We start from the raw sequence: 16,206 nt of genomic DNA, 5'->3' as shown, positions 1-16,206 counted from the left end.
ATTTCACCTTCTAGCTTGGGCACTGTCACATCCACATCCCCCTTGACTTTGGGGCCTTTCAAGTTTAAGTCCACATCAGGCATGGAGATCTTAGGGGCCTTGATGTTCATCTCAGGCATCTTGAACTTAGGACCTTTCAACTTTCCTTCTGGTCCTTCAGTGCTCACATCAGGGCCTTCAATGTCAACCTTGGGTGCTGAGACATCAATGTCAGCCTTAGGCAGGTTCACATCCACATCTGGACCCTCACCTTTGAGAGTAGGCATACTGAACTTAGGCATTTTCATCTTTGGCATTTTCAGGCTCCAGTCTGGGCCCTGACCTTCCCCATCTGGTGATTTAATATCTACCTTCGGACCTTTGATGTCCACATCAGGTACTTTCATCTCTCCCTCTATTTTTGGTGCAGTCATGTCTAGATTTCCTTTCATTTTGGGTCCTTTGAGGTCCAGGTCCACATCTGGTAGAGACACCTTTGGAGCCTTGAAATGCATCTCAGGCATCTTAAACTTGGGGCCTTTCAACTTCCCTTCAGGTCCTTCAAGGTTCAAATCTGGAGCACTAATATCTAGTTTTGGTACAGAAATGTCCATATCAGCCTTGGGCATGTTCACATCCAACTCTGGGCCTTCTCCTTTGAGACTAGGCATGCTAAATTTGGGCATTTTAATCTTTGGCATTTTCAAGTTCCAATCAGGACTCTGAATGTCAACATCTGGAGCACTGACATCTACTTTGGGGCCTTTCAAGTCTCCTTCAATCTTTGGCATTGTGACATCATACTCTCCTTTTACCTTGGGGCCTTTCATATGCAAATCTACATCAGGCATGGAGATCTTTGGGGCCTTTATATTCATCTCAGGCGTCTTCAACTTAAGACCCTTCAGTTTTCCTTCAGGTCCTTCAATGTTCACATCTGGTGCTTTGACATCTACCTTGGGTCCTGAGACATCAATGTTGGCCTTAGGGAGATTCACCTCCACATCTGGACTCTCTGCCTTGAAGCCTGGCATACCAAACTTGGGCATTTTTATCTTTGGCATCTTCATGTGCCATTCGGGACCTTGAACATCCACATTCGGGGCATCAATGTCCAGTTTGGCACTTTTAAGTTCAACATCAGGAACTTTAATCTCACCTTCAGGCCTTGGCACGGTGACATCATATTCTCCCTTTACACTGGGGCCTTTTAAGTGTAAGTCCACATCTGGCATGGAGATCTTTGGAGCTCTAATATTCATTTCAGGCATTTTAAACTTAGGTCCTTTCAGTTTCCCTTCTGGTCCCTCAATGCTCACATCTGGAGCACTGACCTCCACCTTAGGCCCAGAAATGTCCATATCTGCCTTGGGCAGATTCACATCCACTTCTGGGCCCTCTGCTTTGAACCCTGGCACACTGAATTTGGGCATCTTCATCTTGGGTATCTTCAGGTCTGGGCCATGAACATTCACTTCTGGGGCATCAGCGTCCACTTGGAGGCCTTTCAGGTCACCCTCAAGCTTTGGTGTTGTGACATCACACTCTCCCTTCACCTTTGCGCCTTTGATGTGCAGATCTACATCAGGTATGGAAACCTTTGGAGTCTTGACACTCACTTCAGGAAGATCAATATCAGGACCTTTAAGTTTGCCCCCCAGACTCTCCATGTTGGCACTTGGGGCTTCTATGTTGACCTTAGGCCCTGAAATACTGATGTCTCCTTTCGGTAGAGCCACATCTACATCTGGGCCTTCTCCTTTGACCCCTGGGACACTGAACTTGGGCATCTTCATCTTGGGCGTTTTCAAGTTCCATTCTGGGCCATGCACTTCCACATCTGGGGCACTAATATCCATTTTGGTGCCTTGGACATCAAGTTCAGGGACTTTGATTTTCCCTTCTACTTTGGGTAGCACAACATCTACACCCCCTTTCCCTTTAGGCGCAGCTACATTTAGGTCTACATCTGCCATAGATATCCTACAGGCCCCTATTTTTCCAGAAGGGCTGCTGAGCTTGGGACCTGTCATGGTCCCCTCTAAGTTTGGTGTCTCTATGTCTACTTTGGGGCCTTTAACTGCCACATGAGGGCCTTTAACATCACCTTTGACCTCAGGAGCAGACACCTTCATATCGCCTTTCAGTTTACAAGACCCAAGGCTCAGATCCACATCCTGCATGGAGATTTTAGGTTTCTGGACAATCATTTCAGGTGTCTTGACTTTAGCACCCTTTATCTTCCCTTCTAGCCCACCAATGGCAATCTCAGGCTGACTAACATCCCCAGAGACCCCAGGAAGAGTCACTTCACCTGTGGGCACTGTCACATCAACGCCAACTCCCTCTCCCTTGGAACCTGATGCAGAGAATTTAGGGACTTTCATCTTGGGCAAATTCAGTTTGCCTCCTAGCCCATGAATGTTGACATCAGGGGTTCCAACTTCCACACTGGGACCAGTGATGTTGCCCTCAGTTTTGGAAGCAGAGGCATCCATTCCTATGTTCCCCTGCAGCTTGGTACCTTTCAGGCCTAAGTCACTTTCGAGTGATGGCCCAGTGATTTGGGGACCCTTCAGCTTCCCCCCAAGGCCCTCAATATTGACAGAAGGGGCACTGACTTCCAAGTGAGGGGCCTGAATGCTCCCACCAATAGCCAAACCTGACTTGTCACTTTTATGCCCCACAGAGAACTCAGGTGCGGAAACACTCAGCCCTGCCTCTGGTATCTGACCCTCCGGGCCTGCTGAGACACCAAATTTTGGCATCTTCATGGTTGGGATTTTAATTTTCCCAATATCACCACTCTGGAGGGAAGGACCCTGTACCTGTACTGAGCCAGTCCCAAGAGAAGACGAAATGTCCACCCCTGGAACTTGGATCCCTCCTTTGCCACCCAAGTCCAAGCCTTTTGCACTGACATTGATGCCGGGGCTTCCCACCTTTATCCCAGGTACGGTGACCTGGAATTTTGATTGGCCAGCACGTTCGAGCTCTGGTCCTGAAGCAGAAATGGCCCCTGCCCGGACATCCATGGCAGAGCCAGGGGTTGGAGAAACTGCCCCCGATCCTGAGGGCAGTCTGATCACCGTCTTCCCAGACTGGATTTCTACATCTGTGTTGGCGATTTCAGTCACTTCGTGCTTTGGTATCTTGATCATGAACTCAGGGCTGCTGATGTCGATGTCCTTCACTCCTTCCCGACCGGTCACATCCACAGTGTAGGCTGTGACCCTTCTGGTCACTGTGATGGTACGGCTCTGGGTCTCCCCAAGGTCCCCTTCTACGCCATCCTCCGACTTCAGTCGTGGCTTGATCTTTGTGGTGTAGATGCGCTGGTAGTCTTCATCATCCCCGCTCTGCAGAAAGACACGCCCAGCAGAAGTTGCAGCAAAGCCTGCCTGAGTTAGCAGATGCCTGGCCGCAGCCTAGCCAACAACAGGGTTGCTTGTTTCTCAAAGATGCTCAGAACATAACAGAATTCCAGAGAGTCTCCTGGGACAGAACACAGGGGACTGAAGAAAGGGGCTGACAGTCACATTACAAGAGGAAAAGAGAAACTATCTGGAAGAAAATTCTGGAAAGCAAAGGTCATAGATTCCTGAACTGTGCTCCCAGGAAGAGACTCTACCACCCAGTGGTACCTCAAATCAACCTGTTCCAGGGACCCATCCCAAACAGACCCTTCATCCTTCAACTCTCAACTTGCAGACTTGCTTGGTTAAGGTCTCCCAAGAGCCTTTGCATACTGGAGCATTTGTGAAGCCTGAAGTCCTGGCTGTGTTTGGGAATACTTCCACAATTAGGACACATGGTTTATTCCATAAGCAAGCCATGAGGAGTAAAGAAGCCTTTCCCACGAGCCCCGCGCTGCTCATCTTCTCCCGCACAGAAAGTAGAGAGGCAGGTTGAACACCAGTGAAAGCGCTTCCAAAACTCTAGTAAAGCAGTCGGCCTTCCCCTTGGCATCTAAGCCCCCAACACTTGAGCTAGTTCCCAAGCCATGGCACAGTCTCAAGAGACCGAAAGAACACAATACTTGTAAGAACAGAATCAGCCGCATGCCACAACATAGGCAGGAAGAAAGCAGCAGAGAGAAGTCAGAAAGAGATGAAAGAAGAAGATGGAATTAGCAGAGGTTCAGGACACAAGTAGAAGGCTCAGGAAGTGAGGCCAGGAGGCCACCAGGATTATGGCAAGCTCAGAGCAAAGGTGGGTCACCAGGAACTCACCAGCACCACCTCGGAGCTACGGGAGCTGAAGACTTCATGAGTCCAGGTCTGTCCAGGCTCAGGGGAACGGTCCCCCTTACGGTGCAACTTCAAGCCAACAGTGTGGTGCCCCATGGTGTTCAGCAGCTGGGTCACCTCACCAGACTGCAGGTTGTCAAAGTAGATGGTGGCACCCACAATCTGGTCCCCTAAGTAAGGAAGTACAACAATTAGGTAAAAGACATGCAGGGCTCAAGAAAGTACCACATAACAGACGCTAAAACTGCCTTTCCTTTAGCTTTGTGAATACCATGCAGACATGGTATTGCCCATTCCTTGTACAGATGAGGAAACTGTGGCTCAAAAGGCCAACTATTTTACACAAAGCTGCAGAGCTGGTGAGGGAGAAGACTCGGATCTGAAGGCAAGGTCTCCAGGACTCCTCATAACTGCCTCCCCTCATATTCACAAGCAAGACACAGAGTAGGCAAAAAAGAACAAGGCTTGGATACTGACCATCTTTATGTTGTTGGACCCAAGCCTTCCACAGCCATTTGGGCATTTCTGCCTGCTCCCCCACCTCCCGTCCTTCCTTTTAGTAACCTCTCTCACCCCCCAGTGCCCAGTCACTATCTTGGGGAGACTCACCCTCTTTGACCACCCCAGTGCGGGCCGCAGGGGAGTTCTGCATCACTTCCTGAACAAAGACTCCATCATCCCTCTGGGCAATGGTCAGTCCGTGGGAGCCGCTGCCCTGCCAGTTAGGCAGCAGCAGCTCCCGAGTTGTCTCCTCCTCCTTCTCCATCTGGGATGAGGCGAAAAAACAAGAGCACTGGTCACGGGAGATATGGGGGGTAGAAAAGCATGAGAAAGGCAGAAATCTTTGGGGCTGTGCTCACCCAGGGAGTGGAAAACAAGCGCCATGCACCTGCTCCCTCATCCCTGGCTCACCTGCCAAGTGAGGGGTTCCTTGGGTAGGAGGGTGATCTGTATCATGTTTTTCCACTGTGGAAGTTCTCCCAATACACAATAAAGAGTATAGAAAGGGGGTAACCGGCCCTTTGATCCACCCAGGGAAAGTTCCAAATGCTACATCAAATACCCAGTGTCCCCCATACTAACCCCCATCCCTCTGCACCATCCCACCTACTGACCTTTGCAGGACTCTGTTCAGGAGCGAACGCCTTGCCAGGAGCCCGCCCCTCCTTCTTCTCTTCTTTTATCAGTCTCTCTCTCTTTGGGAAACTCAGTCACACAACCTAGGAAAAATTTTCACCGTGATGCTCACACTTGGCTTTTCAAAACCTCCATGAGCTGCCACCCAAATGATAGAGAGATGCCGTTTCCCAGGCCAGGCCAAAACTCCAGTCAGGTCCCTACTACAGCCAGCAACTACATGACTCTGAGGTCTGTTGCCACAGAAAACGAAGCTAAAGGAAACTAGACCAGGTCTCCACCACTGGCTGCATCCTCCTAGCTATAGGACTCTTGCCAAGGACACTTGACCTCTCTGAACCTGTTTCCTTGGCTGTGAATGTGGAAATGGTAAGAGTTCCATACAGATTGAAAGAAGACAGCAGCTGGTCCATGGAGGTTCCACAACAAACCCAAGTTCATCATTCTCTAGAATAGCTGGTCCCACCTTACAAGCAGAGAGATTGAGACTCTGAAAGGCCAGTTTGCCTGGAGTGCAAACAATGCTGATGCCATGCCCTAGCTTGTGTTTCTGTGGGTCTTTCCCCTATACCACACTGAGTCTCACCTCTTCAGTAATGTAAGACCATTCTCCAAGCACAAAGCTGCTGTTCCCCACCACACTGACAGTGACTCAGTTTACCATCTCTAGCCTGGCCCTCAGGACCAAAAGGAACCCTTTCCAGCTGACCTAAAAAAAGACAATTCCACTCTCCCAGACTCCCAAAGCCAAAAGACCGAAGCAAAGCTGAACCCAACTCAGGCCTGTGGTGAGTCAAGGACCATGGTGAGTCAAAGGCCATCTGGCTGCCCGCACTGGGCCCTGAGCCAGACTCCATAGGTAAAGGCATTCCTCCTTGCCACCAGATGAGTTATCAGCTGCAGAGGTACCCTGGGAAGGCACCCGGAAGGATGGTGGATATAATGATGAACCAACTACAGCCACCCACACAAAATGGCACTGGCAGCCATCTAAAGCATACCTGTGAAATTGTATGAGGGACTCTATAAATTGTGGTGAGCCTCACCCAAAGCCCCACCCTGAAACTGTTTACATCCAGAAATTTGTCAACCAATCAATAAATGTATGCATACTGAGCACCTCCTGTATGCCCAAGTCTGCACTAGATATTATAAAGGATACCAATCAGGGCACACAGCCCAGCCCAGCACTTAATTGTACACTGCATTGGGCTGTTACCTCCCGTCACTCAGGCATCCTCTAGACACTTACTGAATGCACGCCATGTGCCAGATACAGAAATTCAAAAGACTCAGAGTCCTGTCCCAGCACAAATGATAAGCAAGAGACTCTGGGTGTGACCAGCTGGGCTCCATAATGTTCCAGAAATCTTAAGAGGCTTATCAGGGCAATGAAATATAATTGGGACACCCAAGGTGCTGGAATCGGCCTCTAGGATGGGACTGTGACTCTTAGAAACCCATGGCACTTAGCAGGTCCAGTTTCAGGCAGATACCAACATGGATAAAATAGAAACACAAATATAAACCCCAGATCACCACACCTGTTCTCAAACTCAACAAACTCATAAATGCAGCATTTATCATGAGCCTACTTGACAGCACAGGTGCTGGCTAGAGTCTGAGCAAAGACGGGAGAGAGACCCGCTGGCACAGGCTTAAGCTAGGGAAACACCCCCTCCCTTCCGAGCAGGCAGAAGAGGCCACGTTAAGAGGAAAGTCATACTGACTCTTCCCAACTCGAAACTGGCACCTTCTGCCCTGGCCCCAGACCAACACTGAGAAGCCAGCCTAAGAAGAAGGAAGAGCAAAAGTCTCTAGCTTGGACCCCTAAGAACTGAAGCCACCCCTTCAGGTTTCCCTGTCTTCCTCCTTGTGCAGGGCCCCTTGCTCAGCTAAACAGCCTAGTGCTGAGCCAGCAGAGGAGAAAGAGAGCCAGCTCACTCACCCACATGGGGGCCCCACCCTCCACCCCCCCTTCCACGGTGAGTCACTGCAGTCTGAAGCAACAGTTCCAGACACGCACAGGGTCACGCCTAAAATCTAGTCAATGCAAAGCCTCCTAGGCCAGGCCGCCAAGGAGCAGAGGGGCTAGGACCTGCCACAGCTCCCCTTCTCCAGCTTGAGCCCTAGGACAAGGGTCTTTTAGATGCAAAGAGTGCTGAGGACCAACTCGCTGTATGCTTCACTCCGTAGGCTACTTAGAGGAGAAGTAATTCTGAAAAGTTCTCCACCCCTGAGAACAGAAACCACTCAGTCCATGCTACAGCTCTGTTATCCTGACACAGCCAGGAAGGGCTTCCTTCTCTTCAAATCTAGGCCCGGAAGACATGGGATGCACATGAGAGGTGTGAGGCCATGGTGGCCATGGCCCAATTTTCTGCTTCTAGGCCCCAGCTCTTGGTCTGCCCTCCACCAGTGGAACCTGTAGCAAACCCAGATGTTCCTCCCTCTCCTCCCACATGGTTAGGTTAAGTCAGGCCTCCAGGGAAATCCAAAAATGGTCTTTGGAGGTTGGGGGAATTCTTCACAGTTCAGTCACTCATCACAAGCCTTTGGGGCTTGAACGGGGACAAATGTGTGCTACTAACATGGTAGCCGCATGTGGCAATTTAAATTTAAACAGATTATACACCTATAATCCAAGCACTCAAGTGGGCAAGCAGGAAGATCCAGAGTTTAATGGTGACCTGAGCTTAATGAGAACCTGTCTCCAGAAGTCAAAAATAAAATAATTTTAGGCAGATAATTAAGCTATAGTGGTATTTTCCCCACCAGATGAGAGGTGGCTCCTTGTGAATTTAGAATGTTTGCTGCTCTTCCAGAGAACCTGAGTTAGTTCCCAGCAGCCTTGTCAGGTGGCTCGCTACCACCAGCCAGTAAGTCCGGCTCCAAGGATCCTATGCCCTCTAGCCTCCCTGCACACCTCCACATATGTGGCACACACAGGCACACGTGGACACATAAATAAACAACTCGATTTCTTTTTGTTGTTTTTGAGACAGGAGTTCTCTGTGTAGCCCTGGCTGTCCTGGAACTCACTGTGTAGATCAGGCGGCCTTGAACTCAGAGATCTGCCAGCCTTCGCCTACCAAGTGCTGGAATTAAAGATGTGTGCCTCCACTGCCTAGCTTAAAGTCACCAGTCCCTTTTTTTTTCTGGAGATGAATTCTTACTATGTAGCTCTGCATGTTCCAGAACTCACTTTGTAGACCAAGTTGTCCTCAAACTCACAAGTGCTGAGATTAAAGGCCTGCACTACTATGCCAGGCTGCTCCCAATTTTAAATTATTTTTAATTTTTTATGTTCATATGTATGTGTACGTGCTCATGAGACCAGAGGTGTCAAATTCCCCTGGAACTGGAGTTCCAGGTGGTTGCAACGGCCCAACATGGATGCTAGGTGTCGAACTTGGGGTCTCTGAAATAGTCCTCACCCCCCAGCCCCCAAGCCATCTCTCCAGTGTAGCTGAGAATGACCTTAAACATCCTGATCCTTCTGCCTCTACCTTCTGAGTTCTGAGATTGCAAAGGTGTACCGCCACACCCAGCTTGAAGTTAAAAATGTAGTTCCACTAGCCACATTACAGGTGCCTAGCAGCCACGTGTGGCTACCACTGCCATTTCTGGCAGCAAGGATATGCAAAAATTCCCCTACAGTGACATTCTAGAAAACAGCACTGGCTGCCACTCACATATGGGAAAGGAAGGTACACGGAGGCTAATAGGGAACTGTTAAAGCCCTATAACTCAGCTCTGCTAGCTCCGTTCCCGTGGCCCAAGAGATGGCCTTGGTATCCTTTCTGATGAGCAGGGCTGGAGTGGAGAACCCCCGAGGCAGAAGGCTATTTGGAGTGAGGCGGTGAGGGTGCTCTAGATAAAAAATAGAAAGTACTTGGGGCTAGGGCACAGTTCAGGCCAAATGCCATGACAGAACACCCCATCCTGCAACTCAGAACCTCAAAATTCCATGCAGCAGCAAGGCTCTGCCTGTGCCCGCTTCCACAGGGGCCATACTTGAGCAGATACAGACGATGCCCAAAAGCAGAGAGTTCCTGGCAAGGGTGACCTCCAGAAGAGCATTCTCTCCCCTTTGTCACCAAGGGACTAGGCCTTCCCGTTTCTCTCCGCAGAGGAGAGCTCGGGGCAATTGCTACTGCAGCTACAGATAGCCAATGTCTATGTCAAGGTGACAGGAACTGACACAAAGACTCTGAGTGACAAGGTCTAGGGTCTCAATGGCTGAATTGGACCAGATCTGAAGACAAGACCTACACTAGAAGAGCACAGAGCACTGGGCCTGACTAGCACAGTCTGCACGCAGAAGGGGATATGCGTGGAAGAAGGAACTGCACCTGCATCTGGGGGGATTTCAATGACAGAACCTTCCAGCACTGCAGCACCCACAAGCCCTAACTAACCTGCCAGGGACAAGCAGTACCCACCCCAAGAACATAATGACTCATGGCTAGGATTAGAGACCTCCGCCAGAGGGAAAGCCCTGACACTCAAAATCAAGCAAGGGGTTGGAGAGTCATAGAAGGGAGACACACCCAGATGTATGATATCCTGTCATAAACACTCCCCAAAGAGGAAGAGAAAGCTGCACGCTGAAGGAAACCCCGCCATCGCTAGTTAAGAGAAAGACTTCTGCAGAGCACTGCATGCCACGTGCTGTACTGCTGACTTCTCTACTTAGGGTCCCATCTCCTGGACAAACAACCCTGGAGGGCAAGAATTCGCAACCTTATATTAGAGATATGGAGACAGGCCCCAATCCAGCAGTCTTCACCCAAGACCAATTCACATATATATATATAGGATGAGACACAGAAACACCTGAGAGCCAGGGGTGGAGGTGTACACCTTTAATCCCAGCCCCCAGGAGGCAGAGGCAGGCAAATCTCTGTGAGTTTGAGACTAGTCCATTCTACAAAACAAGCTCCAGAATAGTCAGAGTTAAACAAACTAAAAAAGAAAAAAAAAGAAAAAGAAAAGAAAAGAAAGAAATTTCTGAGAAAGACCCATAAAGAAAATACACAGAAGCAAGGCCTAGGCTGGAGCAGGGGAGACTGGGAGCTAGAGAGGCAACCACCAGAAGATGGAAAAAAGCCTCCCCTCTTGTGCCCCTCCAGCCTCATGATGGCCCCACCCGCGCCCAGCATTTAAGGGGCCTTTGATTCTGGGTCTCTTTGAGGCTATGGTGCCAGGGGTCAGGAATCCCAAGCTTCCCAGAAGCCAGAACTTCCCAGAACCTAGTTCTGGATTTCTCTTGGGTTAATACGTAGAAGACAAATGGAGATTTTCTGTCTAGCTCCCAACCTGAGCTTCATCAGCAGAACACACTTAGTAGAAAAGAACTGATTCCTGTGAATTGTTCTCAAACACTTACACATGTGCCACAGCGTGAGGGCACACATGTAAGTACACAGAAACACATTTATAACAAAACAAGAAAAACAAATGTTTAGCAGAGACGGCCATAATGGTGCACACTTGTAATCTCAGCCCTTAAGCACTAAGCCAGGAGGATCACTGCAAGTTCCAACCCGTCCTGGGCTACATAGTGAGTTCAAGGATAGCCTTGCCTGCATAATGAGAACCTGCCAAAATAAACCAACATAAAAAAAAAAAACTTTACAGGGATGGACCTTGTGTCCCATGCCACCTATAATCCTCAGGAGGCTTAGGCAGAAATATCTAAGTTCAGACAAACAAGGCTACTTAGCTAGACACAATGGGGGCACCGTCAACTTTCCGGAGAAAACAATCAAAGAGAATTAGACCAACAAGACCCAGCGACCTGGATCTTGGAAAGATCTTCAGAGAAACACCTAAGGGGACACACACATATGCAGAGCACAGAAACCCTCATCAGCCTCATCATTCACCCTTCCCAGCTCAGGCAGTCCTCGGTGGTCAGATTTCGTGGCTCTCAGCAGATACCTGTCACCTGTTCTCCTAGTAAAGCTGGGTCCCTGGGTGTGCGCCTCCCTTTTTGTGTGTGCACCTGTCAAGGCTAGGCCGTGCTACCTGCCACAGGAGGAAAGTGGTGCGGATCCAGCCCACAGCTCCTACCATAGCCCCCCCACTCTCACCTCCTTTTCCCCATCACGCTGGGGCTTTTTGCACACTGACCTCTAAAGCAGTCATAACCAGTCCCATGATTGCTGCTGCTTCTTCTTCCTCCTCCTCCTCCTTCTTTTCCATTGTTTGTGTTTGTTTTTTGAGACAGGGTTTCTCTGTGTACCGACCCTAGCTGTCCTGGCACTCTCTTTGTAGCCCAGGCTGGCCTCACAGAGACCTGCCTACCTCTGCCTCGTGAGTGCTGGGATTAAAAGGCAGACGTGCACCATCATGCCCCGGCCCTACGACTGCTTCCGATCTCCACCTCCACTTCTCTCTACTCCGATCACAGACGTTTCCCACCACCAACTCTTGGAACAAGCCACAAGGCCCGAAACTCTAAATTCTCACTTCCAGCAGGGATAGTCCCTCTCCTTCCCCTATCCAGGAGACCAGGAGGGGACTCTCCACCTCTCCCAGTGCCAGAGACTGGGGACGGCATCACAGTGTCTAGGTGGAAGTTCCTTATCTGGCAACAATGTCAAGGAAGATTTGGCCTTTGCCAGAGCAGCTGGGATTAAGACAGTAACTCTGAGGGCAATGTCCTACAGTTGAGGAGCCAAGGGGATAAGTATCTTGAGTTGCCTGGGGGGGTAGATTAGCTTTTGGAATATACCCTGGGCCCCACCCAGCTCTCTGGGAGGTGCTGCATGTTCGCCCCCCAGTGGTCAGGCCAAGTAGTGAAAGACTCAGGGCCAGGTCTTCAAAAGGCGGTGGCTACACACACACACACACACACACACACACACACACACACACACACACAGCCGAGAGCCAGGACACGTAGCCAGGATCAGCTCCAGGCACTTCCCCTTCCCCCAGAACCTCCGTTCCAGCCCCCAGGGACCAGGCAGGATGCCGCTCCCTGACAGGCTGTGTGCAATGCATTGCTGCTCAACCACCATGTGTGGGGACTCTACTCCCAAGGCTGCCCTATCCTTCTTGAAGGCCTCGGGACACAAACTTCAAGGCCTGGGCCCACACAGGACAAAGGAGCTTACTTCGCTCCTTAACTGCAGTCTCTGCACACAGACAAGGAGCTTCCACTCCAAAGCAGCCATTGCCTCTGCCCTCCAAGTCCCAGGCAGACAGAGGTGACACATCCAGGCCTAGCACAGTATGAGTGCCCGTGAACAGCCAACAGGCCATCTTCTCGGGGGCAGTAACACAAACACAGAGACTCGAGACCACAGTGGAACCATGACCCCCGGTTGCAATGCAAACAGTGACCCACACAAGACCAATTATTTGAGCCTTAGCCCCAATGAGATCTGGAGCCCAGAGAGAGAAAGGGGAGCTTCATCAAAGCGCACACAGACATCTCACAGAAACAGTCTGTAGTACCACGCCCCATGCTGACACTTTTTGGACAAACTCAGGTATGGGTGATGCTATGGTCCGGAAGACTTTGGAAAGCAGCTGGTGGTCAAATCCAGGGAACTGCAAGCTCCTGAGAGCCTGGCTGACGCCTGAAGGGGGCAAAGAGAGCAGAAAGCCCTAGGCACTCAGCACTGCTGTGGCCTGTAATGCTCACTATAAATTGACAGCCACCTCCCTTCCTGTAGGCTGAATGGCACATGGTCAGGCCAGCCCCAAGGAGACAATCTTGGGGGCGTCCAGGCAAAGAGCCCTTCAGAAGTCAGACTAGCTCTCCCAGTCTGCCTCTCTTGTCTGTCTCCAGGCAGTTCCCAAGTTCTGAAAAAGGCAGTGACCACACCCCAATGCCCCACACACTCCTCCACCCCCACAGCTTTACCCCAACTCCTCAAACCAGCTCCTCAGGCTCGGAGTGCTGTGTTCGGCCAGAACCCGCCAGACAGTTCCAAGTGGCGCAGAGGAGTCAGGAGTAGTGGCGCTCTGAATCTCTAAGCAGAGCCTCCCTGCGTCTGAAATGACCTGGGGCTCCACAGCTCATTCCCTGCCCTGACTAATGCTACTCTTCTTCCACAGAGCTCCTTGGTTCAATCTCTCCTGTCCTTTCCTGGACCATGCCTGGCTTCTCCTCAGCCCTTTGCATTGCTGCTGACCTCCATACTACCAAGCACTAAGCCTCGAATGACTCCCGCAGCTTCCCGAATGTCTTGCTTCTCTTAGGGACAAGAGACTCAGAAAGGGGTTCAGATATCTTCCAGATGTCATCCCTATCAGCACCCAGGGCCCTTTACTAGATCAACCCCCATGCTTCCAGTTCCTTCCTCACACTCCCTTGCCCCGTATCTCAGCTCGGAGCAAGGAAGTGCCCTTAAATGAGGGGTTCCCTGCTACCTCACAGTCTGCACACTCGACATCCCAGATGCATACCTAGCCCATAGTTTCTCAAGGTGAGAGGAGGAAGCCAATGGTTCATTCAGCTTAGGAAAAGAGGACTGCCCTGCCTCAGGGACGTCCCTCATGGGACACACCAAAGCAGTTCTACTCACCTAAACTATTCTCAGTATAGGTGGAGACCCTTAAATGTTTCCCAAGGCATCTTCCTGTCCGCACCACACACGCGTGCGCGTGTGCGCACACACACCTATGAGGACAACACCCAGCTGAATCGCTGGATTCTGTGAGAAAAGGAGTGCAGTGGAGATGGTCCCTGCCATTGAGGTTAAATTTTAATGGGAGACTGTTTCAAAACTCCTTATTGGGAGTCCAGCAGTGTTCTGGGGCAGAAGTAGACCTCTGGGCTCTTTTCTTCCTGGGAATTCCGGGTCACTCTCCAAGGACCCCAACTACCCGGGGAAGCTTTTCTACAAATCCCCTCCCAGAACAGGAACACTAAGAATACAAGCACCCCAGGAGCACCTCGTGGCCTCAGAAGAGACAGGCCAGGACCACACCCTGCCAAACCAGGGTGCCAACGCAGGCACCATTTGCACAATATTCTGTGCTCACATTGTGCAGAAGTGACAGAGTGTGCAGGCAAGCACGTACAACACACACACATAGGTAACACTCGTTGTCAGGGCACAGTTTGAGTTGTGGGATATCCCCGGGTCCCCGCCAAAAGTCTTCCAGTGCTCACCACCAAGTACAGCTAAACCTGCTGCCAGCCCAGCACCACCAAGATTCTGTGTCCCCACCAACCCCGCCCTGACACTGCAAGGGGCTCTCGGCCAGAGGAGCCCAGGCCCTTGCACACTGCACATCCCCTCCCTGCATGGGAAAGCCTTACATAACACAGCTCTCTGCACACACCCTAAGCACGCTGCTTTCCAACTCCACAGCAGGCTTTCGCCCCCCGCCCTCTCCGCTGGCTCACACAGCAAAAGTGGAGGGTTCCAGAGTGAGCAGTGAAGTCCTTCACCTACGCCCAGCGCTCCGACCCCCACCGCCTACTCACTGCCCTTTTCCCCCTCCCCTTTGCCCCTCACCACTCCCCCCCCCCGAATTCTGGTTTGAATTAGTCACCGGCTCCAACCACTACATTCCTCAGGCTGCTGGCGTCCAGCCAGGCGCTGGGGCGGGGGCCATCCCGCCCGGACGAGTTTGGGAGTGGGGTGGGGTAGGGAGAAAGCACCGCCTCTAGAAGGAGCAAGGGAGGTTCTGGGGACTGAGTCGCTTGCGCAGCCCCCCTCCCCGCCCACCCCAGCGCAGGAATCTCCCTAATTATGTCCCCCACCCCCACTCCCACCCATCCCGCAGGGAGGCGTGCTGCAAACTTCCAGGCTCCGACGCCCAGGAGGAAGAAGGGAGTCTTCAGGATCTGGGAACACGGAGGGGCAAGACTAGGGCGGGGCAGCTGCCGAAGGCGCCGCTAGGAACCAGAAAGGGAGAGGCTGATGGTACAGAGCAGGGTGGGGCTGAGGGGGACTCCAGACGCGAAATTCGGGGCCGAGGTGTGGAGAGCCGCGAAAGACAGCAGAGGGACACGCGGTGTCGGGGCGCCGGAGGGGCGGGAGAATTGCCACGGGGATCTCGGAAAACTTTTCCAGTAAACATGGAATAGGAACTCAGCAGCGCTCTGAGCAACCGCCCCAAAGTGGAGGGGTGGGACAGGGGCCACCAGGCCAGGAACGCTGCGCCCTGCAGTGCAGTTGGGACGACAGTCCACCCGCGGGAGAAATATAAAGCGCAGCAAAGCATCTATCAAAGCGATTTTCTAACTTAGCCCGACTTGTGCCCCAACTCCAGGGAGAATATTCCACTCCCGAAGTGTGACCCGTCGCCTGTCCCGGCAGTCACAGGCGGCCAGGTTTGCTCTGAACTGTTGGAACCCTCAAGTGACACTACCGCAAATGCACCTCGCCCGAGTCCCTCCTTCCCTGGCCACCGGTGTCCTAGTCCCAGAACCGCACCAGCAGGCGTTTCGCTTCCCTACCTGCGGACTTAGTCCCAGGACGCAGCCATAGCCGACGTAGGGCCCGAGGTCGCAGTGCTGTGACTGCTGGTGACGGCGAGCCCCAGTCGGGGCGGGTCTGGCAGGGCGGACAGTGCAGTCCCCGCGGCAGAGCTGCTCCAAGTGGCCGGGCCCCCGCGCGCGGAGGCGGCTCTTGTAACTCGGGCGGGTCTGCCCCGAGCTGTGGGGAGAGGGCGGGGCCGGGCGGGGCCCGAGCAGGGCTGGGACCCGAGAGCGAGACCAATGCTGAAGCCACCCGGGAGTGGGCTGGTGAGGGGAGACTAGCGAGGGACGAAGAGGCATCGCCTTTTCCCTTCCCCTATCCCATTTATTGCTCCTGTCCCGGGTCGGGATCTTTCCACCCCAGTTTGAGCAGTGTGTGTCTCCACC

At 51.9% G+C, this 16,206-nt stretch overlaps 1 protein-coding gene across 1 annotated transcript in view; it reads right to left on the bottom strand.

The window, feature by feature from the left end:
• The window catches only part of Ahnak (AHNAK nucleoprotein), a 31,454-nt gene extending 15,528 nt beyond the window's left edge, over window positions 1-15,926 (bottom strand). The window contains exons 1-5 of the mRNA XM_026781325.1: window positions 15,799-15,926; window positions 5,345-5,449; window positions 4,839-4,995; window positions 4,212-4,399; window positions 8-3,338 (exon numbers count right to left, since the gene is read on the bottom strand). Of these exons, the coding sequence (XP_026637126.1) occupies window positions 8-3,338; window positions 4,212-4,399; window positions 4,839-4,995 (3,676 nt within the window). The 5' untranslated portion in view covers window positions 5,345-5,449; window positions 15,799-15,926. The remainder of the gene's footprint in view (window positions 1-7; window positions 3,339-4,211; window positions 4,400-4,838; window positions 4,996-5,344; window positions 5,450-15,798) is intronic.
• Window positions 15,927-16,206: the final 280 nt, after the last annotated feature.

The sequence above is a fragment of the Microtus ochrogaster genome, chromosome 8, assembly GCF_000317375.1.
Source record: "Microtus ochrogaster isolate Prairie Vole_2 chromosome 8, MicOch1.0, whole genome shotgun sequence".
Classification (NCBI taxonomy): Eukaryota; Metazoa; Chordata; class Mammalia; order Rodentia; family Cricetidae; genus Microtus; species Microtus ochrogaster.
The sequence above is the reverse complement of the archived record's forward strand: the minus strand, read 5'-3'. Positions and strand labels throughout refer to the sequence as shown.